Genomic DNA, 18,805 nt, shown 5'->3' with positions numbered 1-18,805 from the left:
AGCTAATCCATATAAACAAAACTCATTATGTCAATTTATTATTACTATCTGTATCGGTTGTGTGTCTAATGTTGTTTTTAACCGAAATGCTTACAAATCGGACGGTGGATGTTGTGAGCAAAAATTATGAACTAAATAGTGTAAGAAAGTATTCAATTTTGTAAACAAGTCCGAACTGTTGTTTACCCGATTTGGGATTTGTTTTGTTATGTTGGTATTGTTTCGTTGTATGGTAAGAGTCCCAACTGCTCCCAACCGTCTGGAGCCGGTGAGACTATGGCATCCCCAATTGGGGTATGATGTGAGGCTAAGGTAGTGGTTAGGGAAAGGAGATGGGGAAGTGGAAGGTGGAGGAGTACCTGGTTATTCAGATCTGGTCACCTCGTCGACGCAGCCGAATTCACGAAATAAAAACGATCCCGTTTTGGCGGCAAATCGAAAATGGCACATTTTAAATCGTCATAGAAAAATTATTCATCAAAGTCAAATACAGGGTTTTCCAATAAGAGGTGTTATTTTGATATTCAATCGTAAAAGATCAATGGTTTCGTTGCTTGTGTGGCACGTAGCGCCGTCTTGTTGAAAGTAAACGTTGTCCAGATCAATACCATTCAATTCCAGCCATAACAAATTATTAATCATTTCTCGATAGCGCAATCCATTCACCGCAACTGTTGCTCCAGCCTCATTTTCGAAAAAGTAAGGTTCAATGACTCCACCGAACCATAAACCGAACCAAACAGTCACACGTTGAGGATAGAGAGGCTTTTCAACAATAACTCTTGGGTTTTTCGAGCCCCAGATGCGACAATTTTGCTTGTTGACGAAGCCACCGAGGTGGAAATGGGCCTCATCACTCAAGATGATTTGCATTTGATTCACTCAAGTGAATTTTAATAATTTCAATGCATTGTTGAAGAGTGTATCGTCCCATTTTTATTAATGGCGTAGTTTCTACTTGTCAAATGTCAAAAAATGACAGCTTCAAAAGTAACTTCTACCGAAATAGCGGGCTATTCAAAATAACACCTCTTATTGAAATATATCCTTTACATACAATAAAAATATACCTTCACAGCAACGAAACCATTGATCTTTTACGATTTAATATCAAAATAACACCTCTTATTGGAAAACCCTGTAGTATAAAATAAATTCGCTATCCGCGTCTTTCTGGTTGTGCGCTTAGTTCTTCTAAGCCAAGCAACAAATTCTGATAGGGTTTCCACTACCATTTAGAAAATTTCTTCCAGAAGATTTATATATAATACATGCATATTACACTTATAGAAAGTAGAGAAAAGTCGATGTTTTGTAATCAAAACGTAAAAAAAATATTTAGGGCGCTTTTCGGACGCTGGCTAAACCTTATAAAATACATCAAAATAATGTACGACGGCATTTTAAAACTTAAAAAGGCATACAACAAAAGTCAGAGATGTCTATCTCCCAATGATAACCCCCAGCAACAACGGGTACACGTCAGTGAATAAATAAATAAAGAACCTTTCAAACAAATCAATTTCATCAATAAAAAATAAAGAACAAAAATAATCAATCAAAATTAAAGAACCAATCATTCAAATAAATGAAAACAAGGAACAAAAATAGCAACCCTGATGTGTCAGGGGCCTCTGTCCTTCTGATGTTTTGTTACAGACAAATTAATGATTGTCTAAGAACCAATTTAAAGAACGAATCAATCAAAAATAAGGAACGAAAATATCAATCCTGATGTCTCTGGGGCCACTGTCCTTCTGATGTTTTGATACAGCCAAATTAATGATTAACAAAGAACCAATCAATTCAATCAAAGGTAAAGAACGAATCAATCAAATATATATATATATATAAAAAGCAAGGAACAAAAATAGCAACCCTGATGTCTTAGGGGCCTCTGTCCTTCACTCCTTCTGATGTTTTTATACAGACACTTCAATACAATGAGCTAGGATTGTTCCCACATGTTGCAGTTGCACTGTTGCCGAGTCAGCGGGAGGCGGGGGGTGGTGATCATAATATCAACTTGGCATTCTTTGATGAAAGACCGGCTCGGCCAGTGGTTCGTGGAGCTACGTATTACGTACGATCAGTAATGGATCAGTACTTCAGTGGCAGTCAGTGGCAGTCGACTGCAGCCGACTGATTGAATGAAGTTGTTTATAAATGTTTTGTGAACGGTAAAGGTAGAATCATTTAATAATAGAAAAAAGGAGGGCACTGCAACCGTTTTAATGCGAAAAACCACGATGGCGCAAAGACAATGGATATAGCTATAAATTATACTGGATAAAGCAGTACATTACGGTTCACGCGCATATTATAAAGTGTTCAGAATTCAGTGGTACTTTCGGAAAAGAGATCCATCTGCAATATCATATTCCAAGGTTATTTGATATTTGAGTGTCGTTCTTATTTTAACATAAGCGAGATAATTGCATTGAAGGGTGTTTTCTTGTATTTTTGAAATGTTGATATAAAAGAAAAAACTGTATGCAAGATTCAACCGTAAATTCAGGAGTTAATCATAACCTTAAATTTCAAACTACTAAATATGATTTGTTACGAAATCAGTGTTACTTGGTGTTGCAATACATAGAGCTGATTTAAAAAAATCTACATTTTATTGTTAAACTGTAGTAGCAATTACGATGTGAAGGTAATAAAGGGTTTTCAAAACTGGTAGCGTCTGGGTCAAGTAAATAACAGTGGAAGAATTTGTAGTGATGATTTTTGATTTTATTTTAATTGACGATACGCAACTTGCGAGTAACCAGTTTTCCGCAGTTACTTACACTTAACAAGTACCAGTGGCGGTTTATGAGGACAGCAACGCAAAAACATATTTTTAAAGGTATTACATTTCATATATGTATATACCTAGATGCCTATATACTACGTTAGAATATATCATATTAACGCAACGTACTTTCATGGAAACAAAATATTCGATGAACTAATCAAATTGCGGGCTTGATGGTGGATCGAAAAATACAAAACCATTTAATAAATCATCAAATTGTCGTAAATGATAGGGTGCGCGCTGGAGGCCCGCCTCAAACTAAACAACGCTTTGCCATGTCAGCTACCGTTAATTTTTATTCCATGTGACTTTCTCACCCCGCTCGCCTACATGAAATCAGCGGCTCACGGAGGCTGGCCGTAGGTCTGCCTCACTAGTGTGCTGTACTGCGATGTGAAGTACGGTGAACGAAAATCAACGTGTTGCCGGTTGACGTGATGAGTTACATAATATCATAAAACAACCAGTCCTAGTAAAATACGAAAATATAGATGGGTAATATTTAAATTGAAATAACTAATATAATTAAAAGTTTTATACTGAATTAATAAAAAGTTAAGTTATTGAAGTAAGTAATAAAAGAAAAGTACCTAATAATTTCATTATTTAAAAAAAAAAAGTTAATCGAGACAAGGTTTTTATGCAAAGCCTTTGTGCTTTGCATAAAAACAAATTGTTTTAAGCAATAATTATTAGCCTGAAACCCACATACAAATTGAAAAAAAATCTTCCGAGAAAAAATAAATGCCGCCGACGGGAATTGAACCCGCAGCCTTGGTCAGGTGCACTAGACACTACTATTTTTTTCAATTTATATGGTTGTTTCTAATTAATATATGTATATTTTTTTTCAATTTAAAAATTTCCAGGGCGGGTTTAGCAAGTCGAAGACTCAATCCACATCAATTGAGAAATTATCATTTGGCCATTGATATTGGCGAAACTATAAGCTTTAACTATCCTCCTGCGTGAACTCTTACCATCTAAGAACATAGTCGGTAAGGTCGGTTGTCCTGTGCGTACCTATCATCTACAGATCTGGAATTCAACCACAACATAGATGTTGATAATTTTCAGATACACCTGCCGTTGAATAAAAACCTTCTTATCAGCATGACATCGCAAGGTAAACAATTTTCGCTTAACATTTTTTTTTGTTTAATATTAGAGTTATTGATCATAAATTAGCGGTGGGTGCAATGCGCCCGTTGTGTTGATCTTTGATCAAAGGTAATCTGTATATATCAGGACAATCTCTTGGGTAGACCAGTCAAGGGCACCCGCCACTTTCCCGAACCGTTTTAAGGACCAGATGGGTCCCTCTATCGGTTCTCACGTCAAGACTCCTACTTCTGTTTAAAAGAAGCCCTCGACTGTCCCTACAGGGCACGACATACACAAAAAGTTGAAGTGTTCTCATCCAAGGCAGTTTGTTCTTGTTCTTAAAGCTAGTGGTGAGACAAAATTTATAAAGGAGAACATACAAAGGAAAAACAAATTTAAACACGATACCATGGCAGCGAACAACTCTAGAACAGCCTTAGCTTCTGGCGCACCACAAGCAGCCCCGACGAGAGACAGAGAGCAGTGGAATGGAAAGGTAATCCTAAGAACCCTTCACACCATCCCCGGCAGCACAGTGGCCAGATGTCACCACATGAAGACGGTGGGATAAAGGAGAAAAGGAAAGACTTTGAAAGAACCCTGCGGACTAAGTAACTCACTCCAGTTGACGGGACCACAAGAGAACTGGAGATCAGGGTCGAGGGGAACTTTCCCTTTCAATGCTACCGCTACGTCTGGGGTGGCGCAGTGAACAGTGCAGGAAACAAAGTTACATAAGACTGAAAATAAAGGCACTACGTGTACCAGACAGGGACAAGGGGCTATTCCACCCCCTTATGGGGAGGGCGTAACAATACAGACAAAGAAGCAGTACAGTTTTAGACAGTAAGATAAAGTAAAATTTTAAACAGATTCAAAATTCAAAACAAAATTAAATCCATTATAAGAAAGATATAAAAAAAAACAAACAAAGCAAAAAAGCCACAGCTTATTACGCTAATTAAAGTGTTGAAATCTTTTAATTTTGTAAATTATAAAAATTAAAGTATTGTTGTATTTGTTCTGGTGATATAGTGTTACCTGTGGATGAGCACATCCATACCCTCCTAGAAGGGGACGCAGTCACGCAGCCCTGTGACGAAGGGGAACTGGAGCAACTGGACATAGAAGTACCTTCATGGTTCGACGAAGACAAGTTCAAGAGGTAATTGCAGAATGTTTAAAAAAAATTCAATCCAGCAGGACTCGGAGTATAGTGCAATCCCAATTAATAATTTTCGGGGTCCTATCATCTGGCATTATTTCTACATGCCCAGCCTATCGCAATTTCTTCGTCAGTTAAAAGGCAATAACATAGTGATAGATGAGTTCCCGTTGAGATTATGGGTATTACAGATGTCCATGTACTGCTATATGATCTTTTCCAGGGGTCAACAATACATCCGTCGCAACATAATGGGTGCATTAACCGTAAATTTAAGTGGACTTCTGTGCGTCCTGGCAGTGCCGAGCATTCTCAAGATCCTCGTCAATACGCAGAAGTCTTCCTCGCTGGAGGGGCCTATAGGAGGTATCTGTCCATATGATTTTTCTTAGCTTACAAATGTATCCTGAAGTAAACCAGCTATTCCTTAGCTTATTGGGCAGTAAAATAATATCTAGATGTCCTTTAAGACAACGCTAATCAATCTTTTTGTCGCCGTTGAACATCTTTTTACATGTCTATATTGTTAGCTGCATATTTGAATACTGCCGCCACATAGTTTTGTTCGCTCATCCACTTGGTGCTGCTCGGGTCTCTGACGGCCAGCCGGAAATTACTCCAGCTGCTCGCGTCTCGGTCGGTAAAGAAGGGTAACACTGTACCTACTCGACCCCTGCGAGTAACAGATGGGCCTAACCTAAATAAAAAATGTCGGTGGCCCAACGGCAAAAAAATATTCGAACCGAAACGCGAGCCGAGCCTGGAATTACAGGAACAGCTAATGGCGCGAAACGCCGCTTGCGGTTTGCTTCGTGCCTTTCCCATAATTCGAGGCCCGGCTCGCGTTTCGGTTCGAATATTTTTACGCAGCATTGTTTTCATATACAGTTTAAAAAAGTTTTGTTATCACCTCACTGGGAGAACCTATTCTGAGATGTTAGCAAGTATTGGGAAAGTGTTATTATGCCGTCATAAGTAAACACACATCATTGTCCTTGAGGTACTCAAGGAGGATACTCTGGTTTCATCCATGGCGGCAATAATGTACACATAATAGGTTAATAATTGTTACATCACAATGTTACATATTACATGGACATAGTTATGGGATACTACATGAAGTGTACTTAAAGATACATTACCTTGCCGGTTATTATCCTAGTTTTGTCATTTAAACCACGAAGACAATATATTTCCATACAAACATTTATTTCGTGTTTTACTATTGCCAACAATATAGACTTCTAAATTCAACCATCAAATTCATCATTTTATTATATCAGGCTACCTTTTATTGGACACCTCCGGGAAACACCTCCACACCTACAGGTTTTCTGCTTTTTCCTCCCAGTCCCTTATGCCGAAGACTGGAGTACTGGTCTCCGCACCTTTCAAGTACCTAAACTTAGGTCTGCCAACACTCCTGCGTTCTGCAGGCTTACGAAATAAGGTCGGTTTTCTTTCATTCTTGCTATTTATCCCGATGGAACCATCCCAATTTTAGAAACCTCGTAATTAAGGTCGATCTTTTTACATTTTACAGTACGTGGAAATCTCTCACAACAGTTCGCATGCGTCATCTGAAGAATAGCAAGATATCCCAGCTGCGTGGAGATGGCATCATCTCCCAGCGGGACCTGGTTCTCACTCAGTTTGGTTTCTTCTCCCTGGCGCTCCTGAAGCCGGAGAGTGTTGGCATGGAGCATGACAATCCACAAGATCTAGAAGCGTTCACCCACTTCTGGAGGACGATTGGATACATGCTTGGGATACAAGATAGGTGAGAAACCCAGCATCAATTTAATTTGGAAAAATTTTACAGAAGCATTGACTCAGTTACGCATATTTTAAATTGTTGATATTGGAATGGTCTGAAGACGAGAAAATGCCAAGTAGTGAAGTATCTCAATAGATATGCAGCTTTTAGTGAATCTCAACAATCAAACAGCATTTTTGATTTACGGAAGTATTAGTAAAGGTCGACTATCACCGATAATGTTGATTAAATTAGTTTATTTCCAACTTCCAACAAAATAAAAAAAAACACAAATAATTATATGTATGCGTTTTGAATTCTTTCAGATACAATTTGTGCCGTCCATCTCTCGAAGAGACCATACAAATATCCCAAGTAATATGTGACAAAGTCTTTAATAAATTTCTGCGAAACCCTCCGGAATATTTCTTCCACATGGTGGAAGATCTGCTAGACGGGATATGGTACCGAAACACGACTTTGAACAAAAAAGCCTTCATTTACTACACATACTATTTGGTTGGAATTCCCGGATTCACCACCTCTAGGATTGACCTTAAGATACCTTTTTTGAAAACTGAAAAATTTTTTGACGAAACAATCGAGAAATGTGATGATTCAACGAAGATTTGTGATAATTCAGCCAAGAAAGTTGATGACTCATTCAAGATTTGTGATAATTCAACCAAGGAAGGTGATGAATCAACCAAAAATTGTTACAATTCAACTAAGAAAATTGACAAATCAAACATAGGGTTCTTACAGCACCATAACGATTCAGAAGGTAAAGAACTGAATCCCGATACATTTTACTCCAATTTCGAATGGGGGCAAAAACTTACTCTTTTTCTCACGTTTTGCGTGTTTAAGTCGTGGATGTTCACCGATTTTGGACATTGGTATTACAATCTGCGGGTAAGAATAACAATGTGGTTTGCTTGTTACTTACCCTTCGTGGCATTCTGGAGATTTGGAATCAAACGATCTTATGTGAACATGTTTGTCGATGATCTTATATTGCCTGGGCAGCTGAGAACTAACAGAGAAATGTTGGACAAACTGTATACGTAGAATTGCGGACGCATTTAGGCGAATAATGCAGTAAGGATGCGTTTTAACGTTTAGTAAGGATCGCTTTACCGATAGGTTTCGGAAAACGCAAGAGATTTTTATGTATGAATTACCTGTTGCACTATATCGCTCGAGACAGAATAAAGTTCCGTCGAGGACTTTCAAAATGCATTGGCTGGTTGGCTGGAACGCGCATGCGTCCCAGTGTGGCGATTGACAAAATCTTGCCAGTTCTAAAATTAAATTATCAATGGTTTCTACATTAGTATTGTAGAGATTTTGCAGCGACTTTGAAATGATCTTGATCGGCCATGTCTGTCTTCTCTTTCAACACAAACAAAACAAGGTATTATGAGATGTATTCTATATTAGTATTGCTATGATGAGGCTATTCAAGTTATAAGGCTATATTTTTTCCAACGTTTAATGTACCAACTTTGCTTTCAGATTGATTACTACCAGTTATAATTTTTTTCAGAAAGTGATTTTGTGTGACACCAAAAACACTTATTTTATCAATGTTTCAATTGAAAATCTGCAGCACGAAATAAAACGGAAGTTTGTAATTTGTACTAAATATTATAAATTATGTTTTATTATTACTAACCGTGAAAAATCATGTGATGTAAAATTTATAAAAAGGTATTTATGAAAATAAAGGTCAAAAAATGTATATACATATCTGTCGTAAGTATACATACATAAAAAAGGCAATTGATTAGATGGCAACCATGCTGACAATTACACCACCAATTATTTTTAGGGCGGCAGCATAAATTAGTTGATGAAAACATAAGAACGTCACATCAAATCCGAAATTATATATTGTACCAGCGAAACTACTGTGAAAAATTACAGGATAGGCAGAATTATCTACAAATCACATGCGATTTTGAAAATGGAAATTTTTAATATTTTTTGTTAAAGAATATTGAATCGCAGGTAGGAACTTTATTTACAAAATTATTTTATAACAATCACTTAAATTCAATGCAAATTTGAGTTCTAGAGTTTAGTTTTTCATTGAATGAGAGTACACAGGTTATCAATTATCAGTGCATTATCTCTTCACTGGTATTTTTTTAATTTTATTTGAGACACAAACAGGACATTTAAAGTACATTCTTATGGATAGAATAAAATAAATTTACATACCAATATAAATGTCACTAGTGCGTCTGCAGCAATCACAATTGCACATTCACAGGGGCAAACACAACAATATCAGTATTTTTTATACAAAGCTTAAAATTAAAAGACAAAATAATTTTAAAATATGTTTAAATTATATAATAGAAAATATCAAACCTTCAAAAATTAACAAACATTTTTTGTTTTGGTTTTAGGTACAGAAATCGTGGAGATATCTCTAGAAACAAGTTATATTATTTTCGAAAATATCTATGCTAGTAAGATCGAGACATTCTAGACATAGGATTAAAATATCCAGTGTTATTGGCAAAAATTATCTTAGTATTATCTGTGTTACAATCATTCAAATATCTAGAATGTTAAAGACAGTTTTGCCATAATTCTTGAATTTCTTCTTTAGTTCGAAGTCAAGTCGAATATAATTCTTCTATCTGGTCCCCCCGCTTTAAAATCCACTCCGATTCCATTGAAAAAGTTTAGCATAAATTTCTAAGATTCATTAACTATTATCTCGGTAAAACTATTATCTACTAATATAAACCACCACTTGGTGAAATAATTAAAACTCTCAGACAGAAGACTTATTTTCGACTTAGACAGCCCTGATTTATTGAGTCTACTAACCTTTAACATACCTACTAGAACTATTCGATTATTTTTAATTGCAACAATAATATCAGGACTGAGTCATTTAGATACTTGCTTGTTCCTAGATTGCATGTAGTTTGAAACACTTGAGAAACAATTGTGGATGTGTTCAACTGCACGGAGTATAATTACAAGAAGGCTATACTAACATATCTCAATAATAATTACAATTAAGGTTAACGTAATACTATTATTCTGCATGGGCTCCATCCTAATTATAAAAGAAAATTTTACTTTTGATTACTGTTCCACTAAATTATTATGTACACATTATCACATGTTTGTAAAAGCTCAGATGGGCGTATAATATATATAAATAAATAATTTTCAATGCCCAGTTTTTCTCTTTAAGGCGATGCCATACGTAATAATGCAAAATCATGTGTTTTTGATTTGAAAATTTTGTCGCCTAGAAATGTTTCAGATGCTTTGATTAAATACTGCGAGTAGAATACATCTTGGCCTTTGAAATAATCGAGTATTTTTTAGATAAGTCTTTATATAAGCCCAAACAAAAATAATGTAAAGGCCTATGAAAACTGCTTTAAAGTTCAAAATCTCCTACTTACGAACCCATTTTTGGTTATAATTTTATTGTATAATGTGGCAAATTAAGTTATTTATAAAATGATCGAAAAAAAAATTAAATATTTATGCCTGAACATCCACAAAATAAAATAAGCGGCACTTTTTGGCCATGTTTTTTTCTTGCATAAATCAAAACAGATGGATGGTGTTAAGCGGGAATTTAAACCTTATCGCCATCTGCGTAAGGGTTGTTATTGATAGCGGCTCAATTTAAAATATTACGCGACGTAGTGCATCGCCTTAAGTAATCATATGTGTTTGGTGTATTTTCACTGTAGCAAGTAAATTGTTTTCGTCCGATTCGTGGTAGCATATTGTGGTCATTATGTAATAGTTGTCGACGAGCTGGTAGTCGATAAAAAATCTCGAATCACCGCCACTGCACGCGAAATGCGCCGGGTACCTACCTAGACTACCTACAACGAGACTGGATTTGCAATGAACCAAGGCCACCGATTACTGAAGTAACAAAGGTTCATGTCGAAGCAAGCACATTCTCAAATAATTCTTCTTTTTCTGTTACCGATAAATCTTGTGTTTTTTTCTTATTTATAATAGTTTATTACCAATATGAGAGACTATTCACCAAACAAATGAGCCTTGGCTCTTTGTGGTGAGGTAAAGATTTTTTTAATTTTTCTGTATAACAGCGTAATGTAATAATTTGTATAGTTATTGTAAAAAATACAAAAATTTATATAATGTCACAGTATCAACAACAAAAACATATGATGGACTAAGGGGGATTTATCTGATCTACTCGCCTTGACTTTGTTTATGAGATTTTTTGACCTTTTAATTGTTTTTTTAATTCTTGTTAAATATGCGAGTTTTAAAATGCCGTGATTAACGGATACAAATCATCAACATAAAGTGATGATTTTTGTGAAAAATCATCACTTTATGCTCCATAACGAAACGAGAAAACTCGTCATACGCCTTTTTAGAGTAAGACGCGGGAGACGAGTTTACTCGTTTTGTTGCGCAAAGCGGTAAGGAACGGGAAACTTGTAAACAAGGGGTTCTAAATGGGTGCGGGGTCATGTGTTTTCTATTGTCGGCGGTACCCGATCTATCTACCTGTCAATACAATAATTCCGACTCAATGGAGGAGTCTGCCTCTATAGTCGAGCTGACGTCAACTGTGTACGACTATTGAGTCTGGAAAACTCCAGATTCGACGTAATGTGGGTGCGCGTCAATCTTGCCAGTACGGCAAGATTCTACGCATGTCTATACCGCTCACTGAACCATAGCGAATCAGACACTTCCGAGCTTTTCAAACATTTGAGAGATACTATTGATGATCTCTTGCCCCGCTACCCTTCGGCCGAGTTTATTGTTCTGGGGGACTTCAATGTTCATAACGAACCATGGTTGAAGTTCTCAGGCCCAACGGACTGGCTGGCCGACAGGCGGAATCCTTTGCTACGGATTAGAGCAACTGGTTCAGGAGCCTACAAGGGTTCCTGATGTCCAGACTCACCGTTCCAATCTGTTAGACCTATGCTTAACTACTGTGCCACACGGTTATAAGATTGACGTCACAGTGCCTCTGGGATCATCTGACCACTGCCTAGTGACGACATCAATCCCCGTTAGCCTCAGACCAACCAATGAGAGGCTGAGGAGAAAAGTGTGGCACTATAGGTCAGCAGATTGGTTAGGTATGCGGGTCCATTTCAACGCTTTTCCGTGGTCAGCTGTTTGTTTTCGGGCTTCGGACCCTTCAAGATGTGCCCAGGAGATTGGTGAAGTCATCAAATCGGCGATGGATGGCTTCATACAATCGACTACTAAAGAAACTGGTGTGGGCTCAAAGCCGTGGTTCAGTCGACAATTCTCCGAAGCAGTTCGACGAAAAAACGCGGCTTACCGAGCCCACAATACATCTCGAACTCCCGAAAGCAGATCAGCATACAACAAATCGGCAAAGGAATGCAAGAGAATCATTAGGTCAAAATTAGGTCAAAATTCGAACACGACCTGCAGATCAGCAAAAAGCTGGCTGCCTGCCCGTATGGCAGCAGAGCATTCTGGTCCCTTGCGGGCTCAATAGGTCGGAATTTTGCAGACCCAGTTTGCCACCTCTTACCAGACCTGACGGCTCACTAGCAAACACCGCCACCGAAAAGGCTAACTTATTAGGGAAAATGTTTGCCGAAAACTCGACCCTCGACGACGGAGGTGCTGTTCCGCCGTCGGTTCCTCACTGCGGCTTCTATATGAAAAAGCTGAGGATCCGGCATCGGGATGTACTCCACGTTATACGGGGGCTCGATGTTAACAAAGCTAGTGGACCTGATGGAATACCTGCCCTGGTATTGCAGAGGTGTGCTGCGGAAATAGTTCCAGTTTTGACAAAGCTCTTCAAAATGTCCCTGAAGTGTGGCACTGTGCCCTCAGGTTGGAAAAAAGCGGTCATTCACCCCATTCCCAAGAAAGGTGACCGCTCCAACCCGGCCAACTACCGCCCCATAGCGATCACATCAGTTCTGTCCAAAGTGATGGAACGTGTGATCAACGACAAACTGCTCACATACCTCGAGAAGAACAAAATTATCAACGACCGTCAATACGGATTCCGGCGGAACCGCTCGTGCGGTGATCTTCTCGCGTATGTGTCGCATGTTTGGGGGCGGTGCCTGGAACGTCACGGTGAGACCTAAACGGTCGCACTAGACATATCCAAGGCCTTTGACCGGGTCTGGCACCGAAGACTTGTCAACAAATTGCCTTCTTACGGACTTCCCGCATCCCTGTGTACGTGGATTGCTGACTTTTTAAGGGATAGGTCGATTCATGCAGTTGCTGACGGTTTCACCTCATCCTCACACTCTATAAATGCTGGCGTCCCACAGGGATCGGTTCTGTCTCCGACTTTGTTTTTGTTGCACATCAATGACCTTTTGACATGTTCACCGATTCATTGTTACGCGGATGACAGTACAGTTCATGATAGCTTTTTGTTTGACAAGCCCCCAAAGGGCACACAAACTCCAACGGCTCGGAGGGCTTTGAAGCAGAGAATGGACGGTTATCTCGAGAGTATTTCCTCCTGGGGTAAAAATAATCTCGTCGAATTTAATGTTTCAAAGACCCAATCCTGTGTGATTACGTCTAAAAGGGATCTAAATGATAATCTAGTCTCCTTCAACGGAAGCAATCTTTCGAACAGGCCTTCCATTGATATGCTTGGTGTAACTATAAGTGACAAGCTCAGGTATGGGGGCTCCATCGAAGCCAGAGTAAAGCTGGGCGTACTGTACAGGGCCCGCAGATACTTTAATAGTACACAACTGCTGACCCTGTACAAGTCGCAAGTGCGCCCTACTGTCGAATTTGGCAGCCATCTCTGGTCCGGAGCCCCTAAATACCTGAAAAAAACCCTTGACTCTGTGCAAAAAACGGGCGGTCCGTTTGATAGATTCCCCAATCTTAACAAGCGGACTGCAATCTTTAGAGCACAGGCGTCAGGTAGGTATGCTGTCCTTGTTCTATCGGTATTACAATGGAAGATGCTCTGAGGAACTAGCGTCATTGATCCCTTCGCACCGGTGCGCAGTCGGGATACACGCCAAACGCGCACCCAACATTTGCACACGGTTGACATTTGTCACATGAGAACGAGTCGCTTCTACGATTCGTTCTTAAGTTCAACAGCTCGGCTCTGGAACGAACTGCCGGCCTCTGTGTTTCCTCCCTCCTACAACATGGGACTCTTCAAGACCTATGTTCACTCCTTCCTCTCCACAAAAAGACTCTCCACACAGCATCCCCAAAGATGACATAGGCCCTGAGGGAAATTATTTTCTTCAGGGCCTCCTGTGTGGAGTTAATATAAAAAAAAATAATAAGTTTGAAACACAACAAAAAATAAAATCGTTGTCGCGTATGTTCCGCTCACAAACTACGCAGTGAAACGAGTTACATGTGCGAGTTTTGCAATGTGCCCCTGCATAAAGGAATGTGTTTCGAACCCTATCACACATTGAAGCACTATTAGGTTATAGTTTTTTTTATGTGTATTGAAAATTTCTAAAATCTTGTAAATTTGTATGAATAAAGTTATATCGATTGTGAAATACTGTTTTTTCTATGATACCCAAGAAAGTAGAATGTTTTTGTTCATAAAAAAAAGAATTACACATACATTACTAAGCTTCATCGAAAACATCAAAACACTGAAAGTTTCATCGAAAAATATCAAATAGATCATAAGATATGAATATTTTGCGGAATGTCTAATTTTGGCACTAAAATAATTTAAATATTTTTTAATTATTTTAAAATATTTTTTTTGTTCGTGGGGATGAAATTCATTATTTCTTCAATTGAAGAATGATTTCAGGAAATAATGAGAAATGTGAGGAGATTTCAAACCTCCAGTAGGAATATTCAAGTATATAGTATTTCCTTATTATTGGAAGTAGGTGAGAAACTTAGTTGAATTATTTATTCATTCAGTTTAAATCTATATTTTATAAATTTAACGTCATATGTAACGCATTTAAATTCTTAGTCATTCCAACATTATAATAATATTACGATCATTACGTTGCTATATGCAAGTAAACAATAAACACCATTGCCAGTATTAAAACACTGGTTTAGCACATTTCTTGCAAATGCAGTACTTGCCTACCAAAATTTTACCATACCAATGTACCATGCTTTGTATGTGTGCCCCCCCCGATATACGATACGATAAACGTCATGAATTTCCAATAAAAGATATAAATTTGTTTTAGACCGCTTTAATTTTAATTGCACTCTACCGGTTTCGGAAGCACCCCTCCTTCGTCAGGAGAAATAATATCCCACTAGTAGTAGTAGAAGTAGTTTTAATATTCTCCTGACGAAGGAAGGGTGCTTCCGAAACCGGTAGAGTGCAATTAAAATTAAAGTGGTCTAAAACAAATTTATATCTTTTATTGTAAATTATGACGAGCCACAAAGTAAATGCTTATTAAAAATGTTTCATGAATTTCTTTCATCAACATGTTTGTATATTTTATAAAGTCCTTTACAGATAATAATGTGAGATTAAATACACAATTGATAAATAGAGTGATTAGCTCAAAGTAATCAGTAGAGAATTTTAGTATTTACATAAGTAAACCACTCACAGTATTTATTTCTACCACGATCTTATTGGGGGATCCCGTTTATCTTATTTCTGTGTTATCGCTTCTAAGTGACTGGTTTATTTATAGTTCTGACATTCTCATTCTGTCATTGTGCTTCTTTTTCTGTCCCGTGCAGTTACAGGTCACAGTGTAGTAGAAAGTTGGAGTTGAATATTTGTGTTTCATATGTGCGTTTGAAAGTGAAAAAAACGTAGAATCAATAATGGATAAAAATAAATACCGTCTTTTTGACGAACCTTTGAAAAAAATCAGTCTCATAATTAACCCCAGAGATGATTTAAAAGATAAATATCTGTTGGCATTTAATGAGGTTTTTGATGAATTTAAGAGAAAAATGATGAAGGAACAACCATTTCTCACATTATTTAAGTTACATAAATTTTCAGGAAGTCATGCCAACGGTACTAAAATTGGTAATGCCGACGAATTTGATATGATGATCTGCATGAAAATACCCGAAGAGTATGTGGAAATAAAGATCAGTCAGTACGACGCGTACGTTCAACTCAAGATATGTGGAGTGGAAGACCTCAAGAAAAAACAAAATTATGAACAAAAATATAAATGTATAGAAGAATGGTTGGACGATAAGAATTTCATACTACAAAATGAATTCCGCAATTGGTTCGAAAGCGTGATTCAAAAAACATTAAATGGACTTGACAAGAACATCCTCAAATGTGGGAACAATGAATACCATCTCACCTTTAAAAAATCCAATCCAGCATTTTGTCTAAAGGTAAAAAACTGCTTTGATGAAACCGTTGAGTTTGATGTAGATCTGGTGCCTAATTTTTACTTCCAATATCCAATATGGCCTCCAATTTGTAAACAGAAAATTGCCGCAAAGTACATTTCCAAAGAATGGTTCTTAATTGCTAAAGAAGTTAAAGGCGAAGAGGCTAATCGGCATTGGCGGGTTGTTTTCCTTGAGCAAGAAAAGGAAATATTGCATGGGAAAAATAATTTGAAAAGTACTCTCAGATTCATGAAGCAACTGAGAGATAAGCATGAAATGCCCGGCCTCAAGAGCTACTATATAACAACCGTGTTCCTGTGGGAAGCAAATCAACATCCTCCAAACTTCTGGGATGAACGGCTGAGTTTCCTGTTCATGCATATGCTCAAGAAACTTCGTGATTGTGTAGAAAAAAAAGAAATCCCCTATTATTGGTACAGTCAACTCAACTTGTTGGAACATGTTAAACCTACAGTACTTGACGACTACTTGACGAAAATTAATAATTGCTTTGGAGCAATTGAAAAATATTACCCTAAATATCCAGAAATCATCACTAATATACTTTTACACGGTTCAAACACGGTTATTTGTGAAGATGTAACTCGCGAGTTCGGCCAAATGACGCTTTACTCTGAGGGCGAAGTATATTCCAATAACCAGTCATTACGTGCATTGACCCAGAACTCTTCACAACGATATAGAGAACAGGAAGATGAAGAATCCTCAAATTACGCCAGAAACGCACCACAAAACCAATTAGTGAGGAACGATCAACCTAACATAGTGAATGATATTGCCGTAGCTGCTGTGGCAACGGGAGTTATCTTGGCAGGACTATGGGCGTGGGGCAGATACGAAAGACGTTGAAGGATGTCATCAATTAAATATTGGAGCAGACGGGGATAACATTTTTAACTCGTTAATCTTTTGATAATCACAAAATCAAATCAATATTTTAGACTAGTTTCACATTGACAACTTAGCAACGCGTTTCAATACAATACGAGTACATCGATTACGCGGCCAAGTCACCAATATTTATAGCCATGCGATTTATATAATATGAAACGATGTTCGCCCGGGGTTGGCACCCTTTGACTTACTTTTATTATCACCTAAAGAGATTTCGCCTAATACATAAACTACTTTTATTTTTTTTTGTATTAATATTACTTTTACATTTAATATAATTTTTAGGTTTTATATACTTTATAATATTTACCTGCATAATACATATTATTAATAATATTAAAAAATATATATAAAGGGATTTTTTTTATATCGTTTCAATTTGGTGGTTGGTATTTTTAGTTTAAAGTTTGAATTATTACTAGGAAATTAATCATATTATGTTCTGATATTTTGTAAACCATTTTATATTACTTATAAAGCTTTATTTGCACTATATTTTTGCAATAATAAATATGTAGGTATGTTATTTCAAAGTATGCCATTTTTTTTACTTGTCATCTAATCTATATTTGATAAAAGTGTAGCATTTCCATATCAGTTGTGTTTTACTTATCATTAAATCCATACTTGATAAAAAGGCATTTCCATACCAGTTGTGTTTTGGTCAAAGGCACATTCCACAAAAACCAACATAATATGTTATTTACCCAGAAACATAATGTTTTAAAGTTATTAAAGAATTACAAATATTTTAATTATTATTTATCTAAATATTTTAAACATACTGTATATATTTATTTATTTATGTAAATAGTGTAATCATGGTGTCTTATATTTATTTATTCATATTTTAATAATAGTGTAGCCAAAAATGTGTGCGACTAAAACACAGTTGATGTGAAACTGCAGAAATTCGTTGTTTGTTTTTGGGGTGTTATGCCGTGTTGCGCAAACTCCTTCTTTAGCCGACGTTTCGGACAGCGTTGCAGTGTCCATCATCAGGGCAGATACACGGCATAACACCCCAAAAACAAACAACAAAAATGCTTTTGGCCGTGAGAATCTAAAAACTTACCTGCAGAAATTCGGTTTGTGAGATAAAAGGATTCTTTCCAACCATCCTCTTCCTCATCTCTTTCCGCTCCCAACTGCCTTGTATTCATTTCACTTTGTTTTTATTTCACTTAGTCGCGCTGTATCCGCCTCGGGAATCCTTGATATCTTCTACCATTAATTTTACGTCATACATTATCCTTACACCCTTTCTTCTTTCATTACATAAGCCCATAGACATATGAATATTAGTAGACCTGCCCTAAGTGATTAAAAGCGTATTATCCCCACTCCCCATACCGGTTCCATTGGAACCGGCTGGGCTGGCGTATGGCCTCAAGTGAAATTTGAAAACGTGACGTCATCATTCTTGTGCGAACTATGGTCGAGGCATCATCGGTTCATTTTACGAAATAACACGGCAAAATGTTGACTTGTACTATGAAAACTTGTAAAAATAGATGTGAAAAAGAGAATAAACCCAATTGTCGTATTACATTCCATATATAAGCATTATTTTACTTTATTTTAAGCATATTCACATCGTATAATATAGATCAGTTTTAGAAACATATTATACTATCATATCGAGAAACGTCTGGACGCGAAACACAAAGCTGGTTGGTTGCTGGGAAGTAAATTATGAACATTTATAAAAGTG

The 18,805-nt window shown here is 37.2% G+C and overlaps 2 protein-coding genes across 2 annotated transcripts; both read left to right on the top strand.

Moving 5' to 3' along the window:
* Nucleotides 1-4,316: 4,316 nt before the first annotated feature.
* Nucleotides 4,317-6,856, top strand: LOC149412815 (uncharacterized). The gene is made up of 4 exons (XM_089645414.1): nt 4,317-4,452; nt 4,943-5,072; nt 5,296-5,438; nt 6,639-6,856. The coding sequence occupies exons 1-4, from the start codon at nt 4,317-4,319 to the stop codon at nt 6,854-6,856; spliced, it is 627 nt and encodes a 208-aa protein (XP_089501540.1).
* Nucleotides 6,857-15,554: 8,698 nt separating this feature from the next.
* On the top strand, nt 15,555-17,576 carry LOC149412814 (cyclic GMP-AMP synthase-like receptor). The gene has a single exon (XM_089645057.1). It carries the CDS (start codon nt 15,640-15,642, stop codon nt 17,044-17,046), a length of 1,407 nt encoding a protein of 468 aa, XP_089501183.1. The 5' UTR covers nt 15,555-15,639; the 3' UTR covers nt 17,047-17,576.
* The last annotated feature ends 1,229 nt before the right edge of the window (nt 17,577-18,805 follow it).

Source organism: Hesperophylax consimilis, chromosome 22 (assembly GCF_061612785.1).
Source record: "Hesperophylax consimilis isolate HC1 chromosome 22, BYU_Hcon_1.0, whole genome shotgun sequence".
Taxonomy (NCBI): Eukaryota; Metazoa; Arthropoda; class Insecta; order Trichoptera; family Limnephilidae; genus Hesperophylax; species Hesperophylax consimilis.
This window is presented reverse-complemented; position numbering and strand designations above follow the sequence as displayed.

Coding starts and splice junctions, on each gene's coding strand:
- LOC149412814 (XM_089645057.1), top strand. CDS start 15,640: ATGGATAAAAATAAATACCGTCTTTTTGACGAACCTTTGAAAAAAATC.
- LOC149412815 (XM_089645414.1), top strand. CDS start 4,317: ATGGCAGCGAACAACTCTAGAACAGCCTTAGCTTCTGGCGCACCACAA. Junction 4,453..4,942: donor CGGCAGCACAGTGGCCAGAT/GTCACCACATGA, acceptor CTGGTGATATAG/TGTTACCTGTGGATGAGCAC. Junction 5,439..6,638: donor GCTGGAGGGGCCTATAGGAG/GTATCTGTCCAT, acceptor CTCTCACAACAG/TTCGCATGCGTCATCTGAAG.